General features: G+C 44.7%; 1 protein-coding gene across 2 annotated transcripts in view; it reads left to right on the top strand.

Annotated features, from left to right (window-relative positions):
* exoc4 (exocyst complex component 4) overlaps positions 1-23,113 on the top strand; it is a 574,741-nt gene that overhangs the window by 528,856 nt on the left and 22,772 nt on the right. For both annotated transcript variants that reach the window (XM_038811812.1, XM_038811811.1), the window contains 3 exons: positions 279-420; positions 10,874-11,052; positions 13,341-13,500. In XM_038811812.1, the coding sequence (XP_038667740.1) occupies positions 279-420; positions 10,874-11,052; positions 13,341-13,500 (481 nt within the window). The remainder of the gene's footprint in view (positions 1-278; positions 421-10,873; positions 11,053-13,340; positions 13,501-23,113) is intronic.

Genomic DNA, 23,113 nt, shown 5'->3' with positions numbered 1-23,113 from the left:
ATCCTCGCTTGGGTCATTGTCTGTGTGAAGTCTGCACGTTCTTTCTGTGACTGCGTGGTTTCCCGGTGCTCCGGTTTCCACCCACAAGTTCTGAAAGACGTGCTGTTGGGTGAATTGGACATTCTAAATTCTCCCTCAGTGTACCCGAACAGGCGGCGGAGTGTGATGACTAGGGAATTTTTACAGTGACTTCATTGCAGTGTTAATGTAAGCCTACTTGTGACAATAATGAAGATTATTATTATTAATTATTTCTGTGGTGTTTTCCTGATTCACAGCATTCTCTTCAGGCCAAGAAGTTCATGTAAACATGGATATTCCTCCAGTGTCTGAGCAGATAATGGAAACTCTCAATGATCTTGCAAGGTCGTTTCAAGAAATGGCTGACCGGTGCCTGCTGGTGCTTCACTTGGAAGTCAGGTACAATATCTCAACTTAAAAGAACATAAAAGTATACAAAAAGCCTGTTAATTCCAGCAAGCCTGTCCCTTTATCCTTGCACCATCCTTTTTCGCTATAATCTGTAGTTTCCTCTCTGTTCAAACAAATTGCCTCCATTTTGCCCACATGTTAATTTTAGCTGCACCTCAAAAGTAATTCCTCCTGTGAAGTATTCAGAATGCTAAGACACTATATAAATGCAAATATTATCTTTATTAATGCTGTATGCTTTAGTCGTGTCTCCTGGTAATTTATGGCACCAGTCTAATATCGTTTGACTGAAGAAGTTGTGCCTGATTTCATTTCTTAAGCCTAACATTCCTCATTGTGTTTGCTGTCATTTGAATCATGATAACTTTTTAGTGCAGTGTTTGTTTTCCTTCTCTGTCCTCTGCACCAGGGTCTTTTGTGGTACAGATCGGTGCATTTATAGCAGAGCACTTGGAAAACAGTGGCAGGATCAGACAGAGTCAGCATGGATTTATGGAGGAGAAATCATGGTTGACAAATCTACTGGAATTCTTCGAGGATGTCATTAGTATAGTTGACGAGGGGGAGCCAGTGGATGTGGTATATTTGGACTTTCGACAGTCCCGCTTAAGAGATTAGCATGTAAAATTAAACCGCATGGATTAGGGGTCATGTGAGATGGATAGAAAACTGGTTGGCAGACAGGAAACAAAGAATAGGAATTAACGGGTCTTTTTCCAGTTGGAGGTAGTGACTAATGGGGTACCGCAGGGATCGTTGCTAGGACCCCAGCCATTCACAATCTTTTTAATGATTTAGATGAGGGAACAAAATGTAATATCTCCAAATTAGCAGATAATACCAAGTTGAGTGGGAGGGTGAGCTGTGAGGAGGATGCAGAGGTCTTTCAGTGTGATTTGGACAAGTTGAGTGAGTGGGCAAATGAATGGCAGATGCAGTATAATTTGGGTAAATGAATGGGCGGCATGGTGGTGCAGTGGTTTGCACTGTTGACTCACAGCGCTTAGGACCAGGGTTCGACCCCGGGTCACTGTCCGTGTGGAGTTTACACATTCTCCCCATGTTTGTGTGGGTCTCCGCCCCCCCGCCCCCGAATCCAAAGATGTACAGGCTACATGGATTGGCCACGCCAAATAGCCCCTTAATTGGGAGGAAAAAAAGAATTGGATACTATGAACTTACTTTTTTTTAAATAATAATTTGGGTAAATGCGAGGTTATCCACTTTAGTAGAATAAAAAAAGCAGATTATTATCTGAATGGCCATAAATTAGGAGAGGAGAATGTGCAATGAGACCTGGGTGTCCTTATACACCAGTCACTGAAGCAATAAAACAGGTTCAGCAGGTGGGATAGAAGGCAAATGGTATGTTGGCCTTCATCGCAAGAGGATTTGAGTACAGGAGCAGGGATGTCTGGCTGCAATTATACAAGTCCTTAGTGAGGCCACACCTGGAATATTGTGCACAGTTTTGGTCTCCTTAGCTGAGGAAGGATGTTCTTGCTCCAGAAAGAGTGCGGCAAAGGTTTACCAGACTGATTCTTGGGATGGCTGAACTGAACTGAAGTATGAGAGATTGATTTGGTAAGGATTATATTTGCTGGCATTCAGAAGAATAGAAACCTATAAATTCTAACAGGGTAGATGCAGGATGGATGTTCCTGATGGTGGGTGTGTCCAGCACCTGCGGTCACAGTCTGAAATGTTTTCACTCAGAGAGCGGTGAGCTTGTGGATATCATTACCACAGGAAGTTATTGAGGGCAAAACATCATGGGCGTGATTTAATGGTCACATTGCGCCCGAAAAGCAGCTCACTGCGGTGCAGCATGGCCAATGAAAGGTGGGAGACCCTGCTCCTGGGATCTACCCAGCTCGTAATGTCTCGCAGGATCTAACACGATCTCATGAGACATTGCGATATGAATCCTGCCCATTGTGGGCGGGTTCACTTCTTAGCAAATCTGCATATTAAAGCGACACAGCTAGTCTCAATTTAATGTGCAAATTCTTGAGTTAGCCGAGGCGTAGGATCTAAACCCTCACTTTGGAGACCTCGGGCGAGCGCCGTTCAGTGTTCTCTCCACAAATGGGGACCAGATGGATGGGCCGAGCGGTCACAGTTAAAACGCTGAATCCCGCCGCCGCCGGCCACACCTGCTCGCAGCCGGCGGGAACTTGCATGCAAGTGTCGGGTGGCGGCCTGCCGGGGGGGGGGGGCCTCCGATGCGGCCTGGCCTGCGGTCGGGGCTCACCAATCGGCGGGCTGGCCTCTCTGTCCCCCGGCCTCTTTTCCTACGCACCGGCCCCCGTACTCCTGCGCCATGTTGCATCGGGGCCGGCGCATTGAAGGAGGCCACCACGCATCTACTCTGACCTGTAGGGGCCAGGATTACTCCTTGCAGCGGCCCGTTCACGCCATCATGAAACGCGACGGCATTTACAACGGTGTGGACACTCTGTCGCGGGATGGGAGAATCCCGCCCATCACCTCAGTTTGTGGCAGATAATTGACAAGACACAGACTTTATTGTGGGATGCAGTGTTGACGTGACTGACGTATAGCTTATTGTAACAAATAATTAGTCAATAGGGCTGTGGTGTATCTGACAGGCCGCTTTGTCCAATTTATTTACATTGTAAAGGAAGCAAATCTTTTATCCTTTTAATTAAAATAAAAGTACTTGTAATGCAGCTACTTTAATTGTGACGATAAACCTGTCTGATGATGAACTATGGCTCGGACCTTTGCTCCTGAGGTGGATAGCTCAAGTCAGGAAGTTCCCCGATTCAGCGGACCCACATCTGTGGAAAGTGCCCATCAACCACAGCATGGGCAGGATAGAGTTGGGGCTGCCACCTTGGACATAGATCGGCGATAGCCACAGGCACTGCTGAGTGCTGAGGTGGTCATTTTAAACATCCCATCTCTGTTTTCAGAGACTTCATCTCAATTGTTTTATTAGGTTTTAGACCCTCTAGTCCTCTCATCTCAAATCCCATCATCCCTCCCCAGCACATTCCCCATGCCAACTTAATGCATGACCCCACCACGATAGGGATAAAATAAAGGTCCAAATATATATATTGCATCCTTCACTATATTAAAAAAGTCCCATTCATGAAAGCCCATTCAAAACTTTTAAATCTGCTCAAGTGTTTAATCCCTTGTAAATACAAACCTCTATTCATAATCTCCCATCAAAGACAGCTAACCCTTTAATAACCACTTTGAGCTGTCGATCAAACTATGAATTTAGAACACCCCCTCCTGCTCAGATAATTATGGCTTCCAAGCATTCATGACATAATGGCAACAAAGAGCTTTTGTAATTGCTAGACCAGAGTTTTTCAACTCCCACTGACATAAGTAGTTTGTTTTCTATTTAATTTTCAACGGGCTAGTGATGTAAATGACATCACAACAGTGCTATGGGCATCTGCCCTTCAAGATCATTCATGTCTAGTCTTAAATAAAAACATGAACCCCACACTGGCAATCAAGACCCTCACTATCGACTTCCGGTGGTGCCTTCGAGTAAGCAGGTCGCAGGTCGGATCGCTCCCGCCCGCGATGGGCAAACGGACCTTTTTCAACTGACTTTTTCAGGACCTGCTGACCTGAATCGGTGGAGGAGACAATAGGGAAGAGGCTTTCCCCCCGCCCCGGGGTATGGACAGCTGGACCAGAAGTGGTTGAGTGGAGCGGCAAGGATCGAAGCGGGAGCAGCAGGGACCCCAGGCCGTGCGGCCAAGCATGGCGAACGGCAGGGACCAGGGAGCGGAGGCTCACTGGCCAAGGGAGCAACAGATGGAGTTCTTCAGGAATTGCTTCGCCGAGCTGAGGAGGGACACGCTGGACCCGATGAGAGTGGTAATGGACCGAATGGTCGAGACACAGGCCGTCCAAGAGAAGGTGCTCAGGGAGGTCGAGGTGAAATTCTCCAACCAGGCAGACACGGTAACGGAGCTGGAGCACGAGGTGGAGGAGCTGAACGCCCGACAGAGGAGGATGCAGGAGCAGCTTAAAGAGCTGGGGAACAGAGCCAGGAGGCAGAATTTGAGGATCGTTGGCCTCCCCGAGGGCTGCGAGGGGTCAGATATGGGTGCATATATGACGGGTATGCTCGAGGCGCTGATGGGACCGGAGGCCTTCCCTCGACCCCTGGAGTTGGATGGGGCGCATAGATCCCCCACAAGAAAGCCCAGGACGGGCGACCGACCGAGGGCATTGGTGGTCCGCTTTCACCAGCTTGCTGACAGGGAACGTGTGTTACGATGGGCCACGGCGGAGAGGAGGAGCAGATGGGAGAACTGCGAGGTGCGCATTTACCAGGACTTGGGAACGGAGCTGGCCAAGAGGCATACAGGATTCATCAAGGTAAAGGCAGCCCTCTACAAAAAGGAGGTGAGGTTTGGAATGCTGTATCCTGCGAAGCTTTGGGTTACGTTTGAGGAACTCCACTACTACTTTGAGACACCAGAACAGGTTTGAACTTTCATTAAAGATAAGAAACTGGACTTGAACTAACGTGCACTTAGTTCTTTCAGTGCTGTACAGTGGCGGCGGTCGGTTAACCTAATTTGCTCTGACTAGGTGTGGACTTTTATTAAAAGAAAAAGCTGGACTTGAACTAAAGGACTCTGAGCTCTCAGAGCTTTTGTGTGACGGCGGTTTGTTAAATTATCCTGTCCTGTAATGTTTTATCCAAGATTGCTTTCAGCCTTGACAGAGAGCGGGGGCTGGAGTGTGCACTGTTTAGGGTGTTTTGGGGGGATTGCAACAAGGGAGAGGGGGGGGGGGGGAATGGGGCCCTGCACTTGGTACCTTTTGGCGGGAGATCGGGGCCTCTGATAGGGGGATGGGCCAGGGGCTGGTTAATAGAATTTACAGTGCAGAAGTAGGCCATTCGGCCCATCAAGTCTGCACTGGCTCTTGGAAAGAGCACCCTACCCAAGGTCAACACCTCCACCCTATCCCCATAACCCAGTAACCCCACCCAACACTAAGGGCAATTTTGGACGCAAAGGGCAATTTATCATGGCCAATCCACCCAACCTGCACATCTTTGGACAGTGGGAGGAAACCGGAGCACTCGGCGGAAACCCATGCACACACGGGGAGGATGTGCAAGCTCCGCACAGACAGTGACCCAAGCCGGAATCGAACCTGGGACCCTGGAGCTGTGAAGCAATTGTGCTATCCACAATGCTACCATGCTGCCCACTGCTACCATGCTGAAAGGGCACGGTGAGATACAATCAGGTTAATTGGTCCTTGGTGTGTGGGCAGGGCCCGAGTACTCGGGTGGGAGACAGACAGGCGCCAAGGGCAGGGGTCAGCGTAGCTAGCGTAGGTCAGGGGGCACCAGAGAGAGTAGGAGGTGGGGCGGGCTGGGGCCGAGCGCAGGGCTGACCTGGCAGGTCAGGCCTCGGTGTGGGGGGGGGGGGGGGGGGGGGGGGGGCAGCTGAGAAGTAGAGCAGAAGATACTTAAGTGGGCAAGGGGGGATGATCAGGGATCCCCCGGGGGAGAAAGTCGTTTGCAGACTCAGGGAGCAGTGCGGAAACCGACAGTCACTATGTTAAGGCTCTTTGCATAGGGCCTTTTTTCTCTCTGTAAATGTTACAAATTTGTTTTAAATAAAAAATTTCAACAAAAAAAAAGACCCTCACTATCATAAAAATGGGGTATGTTTGAACACTGCACTTGAACGATGGGTCTGCTGAGTTTGGATTTTCCTCATGATTGAGTCACACCCCACCCTCTTTCCTCAAAAATGGGATCTGTCAGTATTGGGGGCAGGCATTTCACATTCGGGTCTCACCCGCCATTTTGAAAGGTTCACAAAAATCCAGACTAAAGTAAATTTGTGCGAGTGTGTGAGACAGAGAGGGAAAGACACTGAGTACTCCCTGCATGCAAAAATTCTGAGACGTAACTTCGTAGTTTTGCGGGAATACATTTCAAGACCCCCATTAGAGAACAAAGTTAAGCTCTCGCCTACGTTTTCTAACTACCTTCTCCTCTTCCTCCTCTTTCCCACTCCCCATTTCATTTCTGCCACCTCAAGTTCAGCTGCTGAGTTCACTGCTTTTTAATCAAATATTTATTGGATTAAAGCATAGAATGTGAAATTAAATCTGTAAGAAACAATTATAGCTGGGAGACATTTGAAAAAAATCAATCTCACTGTCATGTAGAATGAACTTGAAGACCATTCCATTTGCCATCTAAATCCCTCAGAAAGAGGTTATTTTTATTTGAAGCAGTCCCATCGATGGACATATTTTAGGTAACAAAATACATTTTCAAAGTGGAAGTCAGGAGTGCACAGTGGGTTCAACAGTTGCAGTGGTTAGCACAAACCAGTTAAAACTTCAGGTGTAACTTCTCATTAAAACTAGAAACAGTGGAAGATGAACAATATTTAAGGAACTAATAAAAAGGATGAGAAAGAAAAATCATTGAAATGCACTTAGAGGAGGGGGACTTCCAGTGACGGCGGGCGGGAGGCAGCCGCGCATTGGAGGGCTCCCGTTCGGGAACGGCATTATTGGGGGTTAACGCCCGGTCCAAGGGGCAGCAAAGGCAGTAAAAGTCAGGAGAAAGCGCAGGGAAGGGAAATGTCGAGGATCAGGAAAAAACGGCCATGAAAACAGCTGAAAGTCTGTCGGGGAGTGGAAAGGTCACCGCGGGGTCGGTAAAGAAAATGGAGGCTGGAGCACCAGCGGAGTCCGCATTGCTTACGGCTGAAGACATAACTAAGGTGATGGTCGTGGAATTCGAAAGGCAGTTCACAAAACACATGGAGGCAATGAGGAAGGAGATGGGGGATGGGGGCGGTACTGAAAGTGCTGGTGGAGGAGGCTATTACCCCGGTGAGGACGGTGGCGAGCGCAGTGGCGGAGGTGCGGGAGCAAGGTGACGAGCTGAAGGAAGTGGAAGGGACATTATTGCAGCACAGTGATCAACTTACCTTGATGGGGGAGGTGATAGAGATCAACAAGGATCTGCGAGGCAAAATGGAAGACCTGGAAAACAGATCCAGGTGACAGAATTTGAGGATTGTGGGGCTGCCCGAAGGAGTGGAAGGACCGAGGCCGACTGGGTATTTTGCCACGATGCTGGCGAAACTATTGGGGGAGGATCCCTCCCGATATGAACTGGATCGAGCTCATCGGTCGTGCAGACCTGTACCAAAGGCGAGTGAGCCGCCAAGGGTAGTGGCTCTGTGCCTCCGTAGGTACAATGTGAAGGAGAAGGTCCTGTGCTGGGCCAAGCAGAAGCGGGTGGTGCAGTGGGCTGGAGCTGGTATACGCGTGTACCAGGACTTTACGGTGGAGCTGGCGAGGAGATGGGCTGCTTTCAACCAAGTGAAGAGGGCACTGTACATTAGCAAGGTGCAGTGTGGCATTGTATATCCAGCGAAGCTGAGGGTGACCTACAAGTTCAAGGACTTTTATTTTGGGACGGTGGAAGCAGCGGAGGAGTTTGCAAAGGCAGAAGGACTGTGGCAGAATTGAGAAATGGTCTTGTACCGATGTAGTATCATGACTGTACTTTTTCTTTTTTGTTTCACTGCGTGCTGGTGCATGGGCTACAGGAGCCAACGTTGTGTATATTTGGACAAGGGAAGAAATGGGACTTTCAGTCGTAATGAGTGTTCTTTGAGGTGTGGGTGTGTACGCGTGGTTTGTGTGCTAAAGGGGACTTCTGGGTTTTCCTGGGGCCGGGCAAGGGGGAGAGAGACCTGGGCGGGGGCCTCCACGTTGGTCAGTTTAAGCCGGCCAGTGAACGGGGGTGAGGTGGGGGGAGGGGCTGCGGCCATTGGAGCCTGGCAGAACAGGGTCCGATGAGTCTAGCCGGGGTGGAAAGTTGGGGGGAAGGAACCGAGGGAGGAGTTTTACAAGAGGAAGTGGAGGGGAGGAGTTGGATGGGAGGGGGGGGGGGGGGTTTACAACTCTTGGGTGTCATTTGCGGTACTCTTTCGGAGGTTGGATGGCATTGAGTGTTGGGGGGGACACTCTATAGGTTAATGGTGACCATGAGCGATTCCGGACTCTTTTCTTTTTCTGCTTTGTTTTTTTTCCACCGTGGGAGGGTTTGTTTTATTTGATGCATATATTGACAGGTGGGCCGTTGGTTGGAGTGGTGGGAGGATGGGATCGTTGTTGATGTTAAGGGCATTGACTTTGTATCTGTTACCGGTTACTGCTTGTTGCGGGGATGTAAATTTTGAAGAAAAATGTAAAAATGGAGAATAAAATTTTTTTTTTAAATGCACTTCAGAGGATTAACTTTCTTAAGTAAAATATGGAGAGCCAATATAAGCTAGTGCAATTTTAAAGGGAGAACATACACCTTGGGATGTATGTACTAAAGTATTTGAAGGTGGCAAGGCAAATTCAGAAGGCCTTTCAAGAAGGCATAGGAAAGGATTGCTGTTACAGAGGCATGAAAGCAAAGAAGTTATGTGAAACCTTTATTAAAACCTGATTAAGCCCTGGCTGGTGCATTGTGACCAATTCTGGAACTGGATAAATACTCGGGACAGGGGAATGGGACTAATTAGGCAGCACTTGCAAAAAGAAAAGTACAGGTGCGATGGACCGAATGGTCCTTTTTTGTTTTGCACCATTTTTCGATTCTAGGAGATAAAATAGGAGTAGAATAACATTTAAACTACTTAAAACAACAGGAAATTTCACTAAAATACTACTAACATCAAACAGTAGGACACAGAGGGGCTTGAAATGTGAACAAGTGAATCTGGTGCAATGGAACAGGTTTCAATAGCATGAGAAGGAGAGAATAGTGAGAAAGCATACCAGAGGTGCTGAGTGACTCTTCAAGTGCCTCTCCCTCCCCCTCAGAAATGCCAATGTGAAAAGATTACATCGGCCCAGAAGAGTTGTAAAGGTCAGAATGCGTGGGGCATTAAGATGCAAAAGAAGGAAATCAGAATGTGGCACATGCTTTGATTAGCTTAAAATCAAATCCAGGCTACAGAGATCCTGTTTATTAGCCATCTTGGATGTAGTAGTTGACGTCATGGCACTCCTGTAATCCATTCAAACACCTTGATTGTACTGTTGACTGTGCTATTGCTCACGCTGTCTTGTGCTTAATTAACCTTCTGTGTATAACACACATCCTGTGTTATATGACAAATATTAGAGTTGGTTTAACAGTGATAACATTGCATTTGAATAACAGACCCATCACCCGAACTATCTCAGGACCTTCACGAATCCGAGAAGAACCTTCTCACACACAGGCTTTTACTGTATCACGACAATAGCTATGTTATATTTCTGGGAAGGTAGGGACACTATGATTTGGAGGGTGGGAAGGAAGACTACAAACTAATTGTATCAGCCTTTCTCCACAGCCATCTGGCTTTTGATTTATGTACAGCCCTTACCCATCTTCAGGCTATACAAAGTGTTTCACAGTGGTTTAATGTGTAGTTACTTATGTGATGTAAACAGAAGCTAGTTTGGACAAGACAGAGTTTTGACCAATTATCTATTTTCAGCAGATTTTATCAGTCAAGGGTGGAGCAGGTAGCTGTACACCAGCTCCTTGAATCACCTCAGTCCTTGTGCTGATTGTGACCACACAACGGTGTTAAGTAGAACATTCCAGGATGTTGACCCAGGAACCACGAAGGGACAGTGATGTATATCCTAATCGTACAATTTAAAGGGAAATTCAGAAATGATGAGTGTGGAGTTCAGTGGCATGACACTGATGGAACGATTGCTTTGCACTTACTAGTGTTGGGTTTGTTGAGTGTTGTGATGACTGCTTCATCTAAATAAGTGAAGTTTCTGATCAATGATGATCCACCTTTGCCATCATGAAAAATGTTGTGGATGGGAACTCAATGATGGTGATGCTATTGGATATGAGGAGAAAATGGCTTGGCTTTTTCTTATTGGAGTTAGTCATTGCTAACCCTATATGTGTCACAAATATTAAAGGCTGTAAATGATACTCTACAGCATTGTAAATATAACCTACAACACTATCAGTGTGTGTGAAATTCTTTTATAAATGTAACCATTATATAATCCAATTGAAATTGAACAGTCCTGTTGATTTTTTTTTCTACTCTCCCTTGGACAGGCTGTTTGTTGCCCAGAATGCTATCATGGTGCAGATAAGATTTCTCCTTTTGTCAGAGAACCAGCCCCAGTGTCAGTAATTAACAACTTATTGCTGCTGATGAATTGGTCACAAATATTAATTAAGCTGGGGACAGACTTTTTTCATTAGATCAAGGCTGAGTGGTGATAATAGAAGCCATGGGCCTTGGAAAACACTATATTCTGTGCACATCATTCCTGAATAATAGCTTTTCTCTCCAGCGGCGATTTGGCATTTGGCTCATGATTCCAGCTGCAGCAGCTTCACCATTCCCCCTTGTTTCCTCAGAGTTCATTGCTTTCACTATTTAATCCCACTGGCCAAGCAAGGAAACTATGCCATCGTTGCGAATGCAGAGAGCATGGATTATGACCCCCTGGTGGTGCGACTGAACAAAGACATCAGCGCCATTGAGGAAGCGATGAGTGGCAGCCTGCAGCAACACAAGTTCCAATACATTTTCGAAGGTAAATACTGAACCAATCTGACTAAATGCGGTTGCATCAAGATTGCTTTCTGATCAGTGACGTTCAGTTATTAATCCACCAAAAAATCAATTGCTGAAACTACTGTTAGATTATTGACACCAGCTGACAAACCTCCATTACTGAATTACAGTCATGTTCAAGTACAATGACAGGCAAGCACAATTATGAACGAAATTATGCACTGCCTCCCAGTTGGTTGACAATGTAACAGCATTTGCATTATCTTTTTTTCCCCTTTATGAATTTCCTTTTGGAGAAAATTCAGCTGCTGTTGCATTGTGAAAAGGATATCTGGACACAAATGGACATCATGACCAAAATGTTTGAAGGGGAGATAATTAAACACTTTATGCAACATGATAGCCTCTGTGGTGCTATAGCAGGAATGTATTATGTGAATAACAAACAGCTAGGATTGAATAGTGAATGTGTCTAAATACGACAGAGAGGGGAAAAAGCTCACATTAAAGAAACACCTTTCACATCCTCAGAACACTTTTATCGCCAATTAATTATTTTTGAAGGACAGTCGCTGGTGTCGGCAAACATGGCAGCCAATTTTAGATAAATGTGAAATCAGCCAATTGGTAAATAATAGTTATCCCCACAGCTACCTCATCTGGGCTTCATTTAAGGGGGTTTATTAGACTGCATTCCTACAAGATCTCCCACGGTGTAATTCTGGCTTTGGAGACTAGACTGTTCTGCTCATCCATACAAGTTTACCCAAATATGCTAATCTTTCCATTTGTGGCAGGATTAATGCTGAAGCAAATGACAGCTTGAAGTCCAATGCTGGTTCATTCCTGGTGACACCGCTGAGCCCATTTCTGAGCTACTGTCTTTAGGATAAGAGAGGAAATCTGGGCAAACGAGTATAAAAGCAAACCCTATGGAGTTTTTAAAATATATTGTGCAGTTACATCCACAGTATAATATTGGGCATTCTCATTTATTTGACTTCGTCATTGATGTAGGGCTGCAGTCAGAGCTCATCCTGTTGCCAATTTCATCATTACAAATTCCTCCGTTTACTTTACAGAGCTGCTGGATTTTCTCTCAAAGATACATTACCAGATGGGAATGATGGGAAAACACAAGGGCATTAGGAAGAATTGAGTGACAACAGCAAGAATGTCCAAGACTAAGATCAGTGAATTATGAGAACGACATTATGGAGCTAGCACATTTTGGAAAATACATTTTTAAAAAGCTATTGGAGGGTGAGGGACGGGGCAAGATTTGTTCTTGTAATTTCTGAAGGAACTAATGAGGAGAATACAGGAAATATTGATGCCATACGAACATGAGTTAGGCCATTCGGCCATTCAATCCTGCTCTGCTATTCAATAAGATCATGGCTGATCTGACTGTAATCTCCCACATACCCCAGAAACCTTTCATCCCCTTGTCTATCAAGAATCTGACTACCTCTGCCTTGAAAATATTCAAACACTGTGCTTCCATGCCTTTTGAGGGAGGGTGTTCTAAGTCAAAGGAAATGAAGCATAGACCTTTCCAAAATTTTAGAAAAACCTTATGCTAAATTTGACAAAGAGAGCAGTTTATTTATTTCATGTTTGAAAACTGTGACCTTGAAGTCTAAAACATATGAACCAGGTTGTTCTTGGTGCAATTTCCTGTGTGGAGTTAGAGTAGCATAGCTGCAATGGATATGTGTATTGCTAAGCGAGGGAAGGGTAAGCTATAGTTCCTACTTGTAATCATTATGCAATGAGAATCGGAGAGAGGTAATGCTCCAGGCATGGCGAGGAAGGGTGTGGTGTACTGGCAGGGAAGCAGTTGCAGCAGCAGTTTTGATTAAGGAGTCAGGGTGAAGCACCTCCGAACTGTGTAAATGGCAGATGTTAATAGACTGATTTGAATGTCAAATAGTTTTTAGATATTCACTGAGCTCATACAAAAATAATTACTGCTTGGGCTGGAACAAGAAGGTTGCTCAAGAGAAACAGTCTTCCATTGCTGCAGTCACAAGTAGTAACAACTTCTTATTAGTGTTGGGGATGGTGGTGGTAGAGTTGGTGATCGGCTGATGATGGAGCGAAATGCTGGATGCAAACTGTTCTTTCAGTGACCTAGCATCTCAAGTTGGACAGCTGAGGTGATATCAAGAGTGTGGATAGTCCCTTGTTTATCTTTTTGCATTTTTCTGTGACCTGTGATGCTTAGTGACTAATATCAAAAGGTTAATTTTGGGAACCATTCACTAATTTTCTTTCCTCTTCCCACCCCACCCCACCATATAGGCCTTGGCCACCTGATTTCCTGCATTTTGATCAATGGTGCACAGTATTTCAAGCGGATCAGTGAATCAGGGATCAAGAAGATGTGCAGGAACATATTTGTACTGCAGCAGAACCTGACCAACATCACCATGTCTCGGGAGGCAGATCTGGACTTTGCAAGGTTAGTAAATGAAAACTGATAAATGTTTCAGTAAGAAGAACCAAATACAACGACCATAATTTTTTCTGTGTCCAGCTTTCTGTTCAAGAAACCCATTTGAAATGGGGAAAGATAACAAATGCCGAATGTCCTTGTGGCTTGTTTCCAGTTATGGGGAAATCCAAATCACATTTCCGATGGTTTCAAAAATGTCACTTTAGAAATCCCCACCCACACAACTGGTCACACCCCAGATCAAATTAATCACCATTGTCAGTTTCCAGTAATGTTTGAAACTCTCTTGTGAGTCCCTCAAAATTGAGCTTTAATAGCAATGTCACGAACCAGACACATTTTAAAAGTTTTAAACATTAAAACATATTGAATATTCTCGGAAAGTGACTGTTGCATACCAGTGAAACTGGCGAATGGTTCTGTATAGTTTTTTTTAAAAAGTCATTTCAGTTATTTAAAATTGTGATGCGCACAGGTAGTGGAGGAGACAATTGCGAAAAATGCCCAACTTTGGTGATAAACCCAGGGTGGGATTTTCCAGCCATTCCCGCCGGCAGGGTCTCCTGGTCCTGCCGAAGGCGATCTTCCCCCCCCCCCCCCCCCCCCCTCCCCCACAATGGGTTCCCTGGCGGTAGAGCGAACAAGCCATGCAAAACGGCGTAGACTTCGGCAGGCCCGGAAGATCGCACAGGCTGTCAATGGATAGCCCCCTCCGTCACGGGAAACACGCCACAGAGGGTCAGGAAAAACCCAACCTCAGCTGCAGTAATAAAACTGGCCCAAATTACCACTCTACAACAAAAAATATTCTTTGATATACTTCAAGGAAGAGGAAATACCATTTATATTCTGCATGCCGCCCAATAGCCTTGCTCCATGGGAGATTTTGTGTTTCTGATTATGAAAATAAATTTGAGCATAAACATGAACCATAACTTCACTTCAGAAGACAAGCATAACTTTGAATGCAACTTGCGTCAGATGGCCGACCTTGTCTTGGCTGGTTTAGCACAGTAGGCTAAACAGCCAGCTTGTAATGCAGAACAAGACCAGCAGCGCGGGTTCCATTCCCATACAGGCCTTCCCGAACAGGTGCCGGAATGTGCGACTAGGGGCTTTTCACAGTAACTTAATTGAAGCCTACTTGTGACAATAAGCGATTATTATTATTACCTTGAAACACCCCCTGCACCACCTGTATTCCAGCGTGGCACTTGTTATCATGTAAATTTGAACACAAATGTCCAAGTTTAGGTGATGGAGCCCATGGCTGTCTTTCCCTCAGCCAGATAAATCGCCCAAACTGGCTGGCACCAGGAGGAAACTCTGGGCCATTAGCGTTTCACTTTGAGATTGCATAAATGTACAGTTAATCATCATGTCCTCTGCCGATGCACATGGAAAATGTATTTCAAAAAAATATATAATGCAGAAGCTGACAGTGGAGAGTGAGCCTGCTCATGATTTGAGTCTAAGGGTTCACAGTTTGCTCAGGGATAGGACCTCAACTAATTAAAATTTTGAATTGGATATTGAATATTTTAAAATCTGTACAGATTGCATCACCTTGAACTTTGAGTTGCATATTTGTTCAAAAGGTCAGAGCTATGTCAACTAACAGAAACTTTCAATTTTTGGTGGGAAAGTTTAATATGTTTTCTGTGAAGTGCCCTGTGGCTAGCGTGAGCCAAGCAAAAGCAATTTGTGACATTGCAATCATACATACACAAAAAACATTATTGTCCAGATGAATTACAGGCTACACCAGTCGTGTTTAAAAATTGTTTACAATGGGTTCCATCCAAAGTGTAACGTATATTGCAGTAAAGAAATATAAATAGCACAAGATATTTTTGGATGAAGAAGACAATCAAGATTTTGTTCTCATCTTCTCACATGAACAATCCTATCATCTTTCCATTACACTCTCCAGCTATTTCCTAAATGATTCAATGTCTTTCCCTCAACTCCTTTTTCTGTTAACCTATTCCAGCTGTAGGTCACCCTCTGAAATGAAGTACTTATGCATGCCTATCCTCAATTTCTCCTTTACAACTCTCAATCCTGGTGCAGCTGACAAGTAAATAGACAAACACTTAGGTAAAATCCAGATGAGATTGTCCATCAACTTTGTAAATAGTAATCTAATGCAATGTTGCAATTTCATAACAAACAATTAGTTTTTTTATAGCACAGTAGCACAAGTGGATAGCACTGTGACTTCACAGTGCCAGAGTCCCAGGTTCAATTCCCCACTGGCTCACTGGCAGTGCGGAGTCTGCACGTTCTCCCCATGTCTGCGCGGGTTTCCTCCGGGTCCTCCGGTTTCCTCCCACAGTCCAAAGACGTGCAGGTTAGGTGGATTGGCCATGCTAAATTGCCCTTAGTGTCCAAAAAGTTTAGGAGGGGTTATTGGGTTATGGGGATATGGTGGAAGTGAGGGCTTAAGTGGGTCAGTGCAGACTCGATGGGCCGAATGGCCTCCTTCTGCACTGTGTGTTCTATGATTAATATTCAATAATAATAATAGCTTATTGTCACGAGTAGGATTCATTGAAGTTACTGTGAAAAGCCCCTGGTCACCACATTCCGACGCCTGTTCGGGGAGGCTGGGACGGGAATGATTGATTTTAAAAGACATTGGATATTTCTAGGGTTGGGAGTGATGGCTCTCACTGTTTGCATGCCCTTCGAACCAGGAACACACTTGAGCTCCTTATGCTTTCTGCATTTTCTGAACTCAAAGAATTAGATACTCATAAGAACATCAGTGAAATTTAAACACACAAGGTACAAAATTCATCCCTCCATTGCAGTGTGTTTGCACTGTGCTGTCAGCTGTTATAGCATGCAGTTTAGGTTGAGTGCCTGTTTGGGAGTCCTCTGTGTGTACCAAAAGCAACTCAATGGATGTTATCCTCATGTCACACTACCCCTGCAGACTGATGTGACACCCATTGCCCAATCATATGCACTTCCACATCATTCACCAAAAATCAGGTTTTCAATTGCAAGATAGGCCAAGCACCCAGCTGGCGGATGGTGAGTTTTAATAACTACTGCTATCGCAGAGTATCTGAGATTGCTGTGAAGTGTTGTTGGAAATGATGTGGTACGTACCTGGATTTAGCAGGGATTGTGACTGCATTCTCACAGGGATGACAGATGGGTTGGTGACACAATAACTGCAACAGGAGAAGGCGGGAGGGCAGCAGTAGTAATGCCCCTGGTCCTGCAGTATGATGTAATGAGAAGTGTTAGAGTCCACGGAGAGTGCAAGATCTGTACAAATGTCCTTTGTGAAGTTGGAGCCAAACTCCTGCATGCTCCTTGACAATAAAAAAAGGCTGTCTTGGAAGTCGATCAATCTACTCCATTCCATTTGCATGCCAATCAGCATTCTCCTATGTGCAGCACATTGATATTTGAGTCTCCTGTAGCAGTAGAGATCAATGACTTTACCCTCTGATGAGCTGGCAAATGAACCATCCCTTACCGCTACAGCCCATTCACACCTGGCAAATCACCACGTGCTGATTCCAACTCTCCAGCCTCAGAGGTATGTGTAATGGCAATATCTGAGCTGGTGGATGTGAGCTTCAGATCAAGTGAAGGGGCCTCTTCATCAGTACTGTGGTGTTCTGTCTCTCCTCCTTCCTGTGATTTGCTGGGCAAGCAGTACGTCTTGGGTATCCAGAAGCAGGCAATCAGAAGTTTGAGAAGGGGGGTAGTGGGGGGAGGTGAGGGGGTGAAGCTGGAAGAGGTCCAAGGTCACAGCATCAACAGTTTGCTTATCATGCCAAATAGGATGGCGAGGGTGAGCGGGAATTGACGAGTGATATCAAGTGATTATCATCAATATGTTCAGCAATGTCAGATGCTATGGACTCCAATGCAGCCAATCCCATGGTTCTGAGAGCTCTCTCCCATGATAGGGCTCAGCAGTTACAGGCACCTTGTCGCCACCAGCTCTACTCTGCTTACTTATATTGTGTGCCACCTTGTCCCGCAATAGGGAGGGAAGAATATCAATGATTGAGTCGCTCTTTGTTTGGGTTGTGCTTGCACGCACAGTTGAATAACTGGGAGTATGCAGAGGAAGCAACAGGTGAATGTGAGCTTGGGAGCATTGGTAGGTGTGTGAGGGTAAGGTGGATGTTAAGTTTAAGTCCTAGTGCCAGGGGCTGCTGTTGATGAATGATGGTGAATCGGTGTAAGAGATGTCATATGAAAATACATTCACTGATCTTGACCACCAGTGGGTTAGCAATGGACTTCTGTGACACTGCTGTCAGATATCTAGGTTGGGGAATTAACTTCTGGCTTTGCTGAGACCATTCAGGATGGTGCAATTCTCCTGCCTTACCCCTTCAAAACTCTTACTCCTCTTCATGATGAGCAAGTTGCTGATGGTGTAACCATGAACTACTTGTTTCCCACCCCACCCTATCCTGCCTTTATGTTTTCCTGATTTCAGACACCCAAGCACTGTCACCCACTCACAGTCCTTTCTAAGTGTTGTCCTTGAGGGCCACCTGATCCCGAGATGCCATGACATCTCCACCTGTCCACCTCCACCACTTGATCTTCCAGCACCGCATCTATGAATCTGGAGTTCCTTCTCTTTTCCAGGTGTTTTTTAGAATTATAGAATTTACAGTGCAGGAAATAAGGTGGCAGCACGTTTATTTGATGCCCATTGTCCACAGCAACTAATTTTCAACCCACAGCTTTTGACATAGAAAGGACCTTATTTCCTATTGGTCAGACTGCATCATTTACCATTCGCCAGCTGAAAGCAATGGTAGGCAACCGACTTCAGCAACAAAGACAAGGCTGTATGCAATCAATGTCAGCAATCTGGTTTATTAGTAATGCATTGTTTCAAAAGATATGCACAGCTTCTTTGGAAACTTATTTTTCAATACTGTTACATTGCAGTAAAGGATAAGCATCTGTCAGGGTTTTATTCACACCCTGCTAAATCTGGGGCGTGTCTTTCAACACCACTCTCATGCCCCCAGACAGAATTGAATGGAAGCCTTATCTGACTACTAGAATCCAACTTCTTTCCCACTGCAACCTGACATCTCTTCATATTGCTAATTTGGCCATTGGTTCTCTGAACATTGTTCTCATCCCAGCTTAGCACCACATCCAGCTTTGACAAAGAGTCATCGGACTCGAAACGTTAGCTCTTTTCTCTCCCTACAGATGCTGCCAGACCTGCTGAGATTTTCCAGCATTGTCCCTTTCGTTTCAGATTCCAGCATCTGCAGAAATTTGCTTTTAGCACCACATCTTCTGCCTTTGAGCATCTTCAAGAATTGAAATCTAGATTCATTGCGGTGTAGTTTGGTGTGACTCACATTTTCTCAGGACTCAAAACTCCAAGCTTCCGACCCTCACATCTCCTTACAAGTCGAGGATTATAGGGGGCAGACAGGAAAATGGAGTTGAGACCACCACCACATCAGCCATGACGTGTTTAAATGGTTGAGCAGGCTTAAAGGGCTGAGTGGCCTACTCCTAAGTCCTCTCGTCCTCTGTTCCAAGCTTGGGAACACCTACATTTCAACTAGCTTCTCCCCGATCTCTTTAACCTTAGTGTTCTGCACTGTGGGCAATTGCCTTTCATTTGGACGTCTGAATCAAAAATGTCACAGTGAAACTTTGCATTTTCATTTATTTATGCTCCACACACAAACAGCCTGAAGTAGAGCATTCTCGACTCAAAAGCACAATGCCTTTGCTGGAAAATATTGAAGAACCTCCCTGAACCATCTTAATCAGTTTTACCTCGGGACATTGCTCTAATTGTAGTTACAACTTCAGATAATTTGATATTTTATGAGTAATTATTTTTAATGCGTAAAAGCCCTTCATATCTCTTTGCTTTGACCAATGTAGGGTTCACATATATACTTCATATATTATTAGTTTCAAACTGTAGTTTTACCTGCTTGCTTCCTTTCCAAAGTAAATGCTTTTAACTTATTTTTACTTGTGCTGTGGACGCCACGACTTTCATACATTTGCATATCCACTGAGTAATTGTCTTTTAGACGTGGCAAAAGTTGTTCTCATTAGCTGAATTCGTCTAACGTGCAATTCCATGTGAAATATTTAAAGCTTAATTTCTTCCCGTAGGCTTCCCAATCCATTTTGCTGATTAGTGTATTTATTGCAATAACTTATATAGCTAGCCAAAAAAAACTAATTATAGCTTATGGCCTTGTCATTCTTACAAAGCAGATGGACTCTCGGACCAAGAGCAATGATAATTATATTTTGATGATGGTTGTCAGATCTATTAATTAGGGAGAAAGAAGCAAAGAGTCAAGGAGGTTACACAAATATCTAAAATTTTCCTCTAATAAGATGAATTAAAATTAAGCGGTGAAAGCAAAATATATGTGCTCATTGTATTATTTGGGTTAACTAAGCACAGACTGGATCACAGGACAGGCTGGCATTAATAGTGATTTTGAAAGAAAGGCACTTGACCTCTAGCTGCACGGCTGATTATGTATCCAGTTTGTGCCGGTGAAAATTGAGCCTTCAGTTGAAGGTAGCCCCACTCCCAACAACCTCTGCCAGTGAATTTGGGTATCTGGCTGATTGAAGAGATTGGTTCGTTGAAATGTAGGTGATCCCAAGCTTGGAACAGAGGACTTAGGAGTGGGCCATTCAGCCCTTTATGCCTGCTGATGGTCTCAATTCCACTTTCCTGACTGCCCCCCCCCCCCCCCCCCCCCCCAATTAGCCATGACTTGTGAGAAGAAGTGAGCATCGTAAACGTGGAATTTTGAGGTCCTGAGAAAATATGAGTCATGGCAAACTACATCGCAATAAATCTGGATTTCAAGACTTTGAAGATGCAAAAAGGAGTAAGGTGTGGAGCTTAGCTGGGATGAGAACAATGGTCAGCGAATCAATGGCCAAAGTATCAATATAGAGAAATGAATCCAGTTATAATGGCAGAGAAGTTGGATTCTAATGGTCGGATACGTTCAATTCTGTCTGAGAACATGAGAGCCTGCCACCTCAGTACAGTCGTTAACCTTCGCCATGAAGAATAATCATTTTGAGATGGATTAAATTTGACGCATTTCAATTTTAGTTGAGTCCTGAATTCTTGCCAGCTGCTGTTAAGATCTTGTTGCCTGGTATTCATAGTCTACTCTTTCTGCAACCTAGGATGAACATTGCTGTGGTTTGATTCATGTAGTGTCTTTGTACCCCACAGGCAAGCAAAATGGAGGGCACATAGTGAGCTTTGGGTAACTATGTGAAATTCTTTTTAATTGATTGGTGATGTGCAGGGAAGCGGTTTGTGAGATTGCATCGGGATCAATGGCTGCTCCTAATTGGGTGTCCTGATTTGTCATGATATTCATTTAAAAATCATACAAGGAACTCTCTGTCACTCAGTGAGTACAAATCAGCGATAGGAGGTTTTCCTCTGCCAGGCTTCTGCCAAGTTGTAAATGATTAATTTTTCTAATTTTTTACCCCATCTTACGCTCTCTCTGGTTAATATTGCTGGCCTCTGCTCATGACCTCGTGCATCTCAGACAGCCATAGCTAAGACCAAAAATGTGAATGATGAGCCACGGCGTCAGTTGTCCTGTCAGTAGAGGTTTTAATTTTTGCAACAATGGCTCAATAGTAGTCGTAATCTCACCTAATGAGTCTAAAAAATCAAATGTTCAAGCGGAACTTCAGGCACCCAAGCATCTGATTTAGGCTGACACTACAGTGCAGGACTGAGAGAGTGCTGCACTATTGCAGGTGTCAACCATTGCATGAGATTTTAAACTGAGGCCCTGTTTGTCCTCAGTGGTAAAAGATCGGCATGGCACTATTCAGCGAAAAGCAGGTGAGTATTTTCCATTGTCCTGTTCAACATTTATCCATCACGCGACATACAAAGCAAATTTTTTGGTAATTGATTTTATTGTTGTCTGTGAGAGTTTGCTGTGTTCAAATTGGAAGCTGTGTTTTCTACTTTACTACAATTCTAAATTACTTGATTGATTGTAAGTATCGTGGGATATCCTGAGGTCATGAAAGGTGTTACATAAATGAAAATCTATCTTTCTTTCAGTGATTTTCTAATCCTCCCCTCTGCTTGGTCTTTCAAATGCCATGAATCATCCACAGCTGACCGGGTTTGCAGCCTGCGCTCTGATCTCAGTGTTGCTAGTGTCAGCTTTTCTTTGTTGCATTCTCTTGCCGGATCATACTGGGATTGTAGGTTCAACAACCCCTTCAATGCTCAAGCTCACAATCAAGGCTGACATGAAACCAAGCTCCCATGGCATGGCATGCAAAGAATTGCACCTCTGCTGCCTCTCTGACTGTGATCAGCTAAAGATGTTTTTACATCAACACTTATGAAAGTACAGGCTAGGAGCCAGTTCCAATTCATCAAGGCAACCCATAGAAATCCCCAAAGTTACCAGGTCTCCCTGGCAGCCAGTGTTGGTGAATTTGACTGAAGTTCATTATGGGTTGCGTGGGGTCCACTTGTCAAGGTCCTGTCTCCCTAATATGCCACTGAGCACAGCATAAAAGCAACTTAACCCTCACTGACTGAGAATCAAATCGACTAGCTCCATTAAACAACAACTACTTGCGTTTACATACTTTGCATCTTCAATGTCATAAAACCACCCCAAGGCAGTTCACAAGAACATTAGTAGATGAAGCTTGGCACTGAGCTACAAGAGATGATATTAAGACAGGTAACCAAAAACGAATCCGGGCCTTTCTCCGTGGATTGTTATTGAACTTGTGTTCCTCAGAAATCACATTGTGAGAGAGAAACCTCAAGAAAAAACCCAAAAAGAAACAAAAAGACAACTTTATGACAGGTGCCATGTTGGAGGAAGAACAGCAGCAACTAACTGACATGGCTCTTTGTATTGTGATGAGAAATACATATTCATTGCCTTAGTAATTAGTTGTTATTAGAGCTACTTGCATTCATTGACTATCCTTTGGGGCGGAGGCTGATGGTTTAACTGTGCTCAGGCTGCTTGCAGCAATATCTTGGGATATAATCCTGTCATGATTTGAAAAAAAATACAGACAGAGTAGCAAGGTTAGGAAAGTGTTTAGTGTGCAGTAAGTGCTCTGTCAGAACATAGCGAGCTTTGCGGCACTAAATTCCAAATTAACCCTGATGGCAAACAAAGGCTTACACAAACACAACAGGTTTCTATGCCTCTCCTGGAGGGACAGTACCTGGTACAGTAAACCCTCTTTGAACAGCAGTGATCACTGCACTCACTCTTTGAAGACCATAAGAACTGAATGAGTTATTTTTGTTGTTGGGGTAGCTGACAAAATGTCATTTCAGATTGTGAGAACGGAACTGACTCTCAAAATCATAACCTGGAAGCTGGTTCTCTAAAACTGCAACACTTTAGACATTTGCGACAATGTTCACCTAATGTAGCCTCCTCCTGTATTTCAGGTCAGTGGCACTCAATTCTCCATTAGCCAAACAAGTGTGATAAACATGAATAATTCAGAGCCAGTCACATCTGGCAAGGGGCTTCTGACGCACAGCCTGAACCCTGGGGAAAACGAGAGCGGGGCAGTAACCAGA

This window comes from Scyliorhinus canicula, chromosome 11 (assembly GCF_902713615.1).
Source record: "Scyliorhinus canicula chromosome 11, sScyCan1.1, whole genome shotgun sequence".
NCBI classification, from domain to species: domain Eukaryota; kingdom Metazoa; phylum Chordata; class Chondrichthyes; order Carcharhiniformes; family Scyliorhinidae; genus Scyliorhinus; species Scyliorhinus canicula.
The sequence above is the reverse complement of the archived record's forward strand: the minus strand, read 5'-3'. Positions and strand labels throughout refer to the sequence as shown.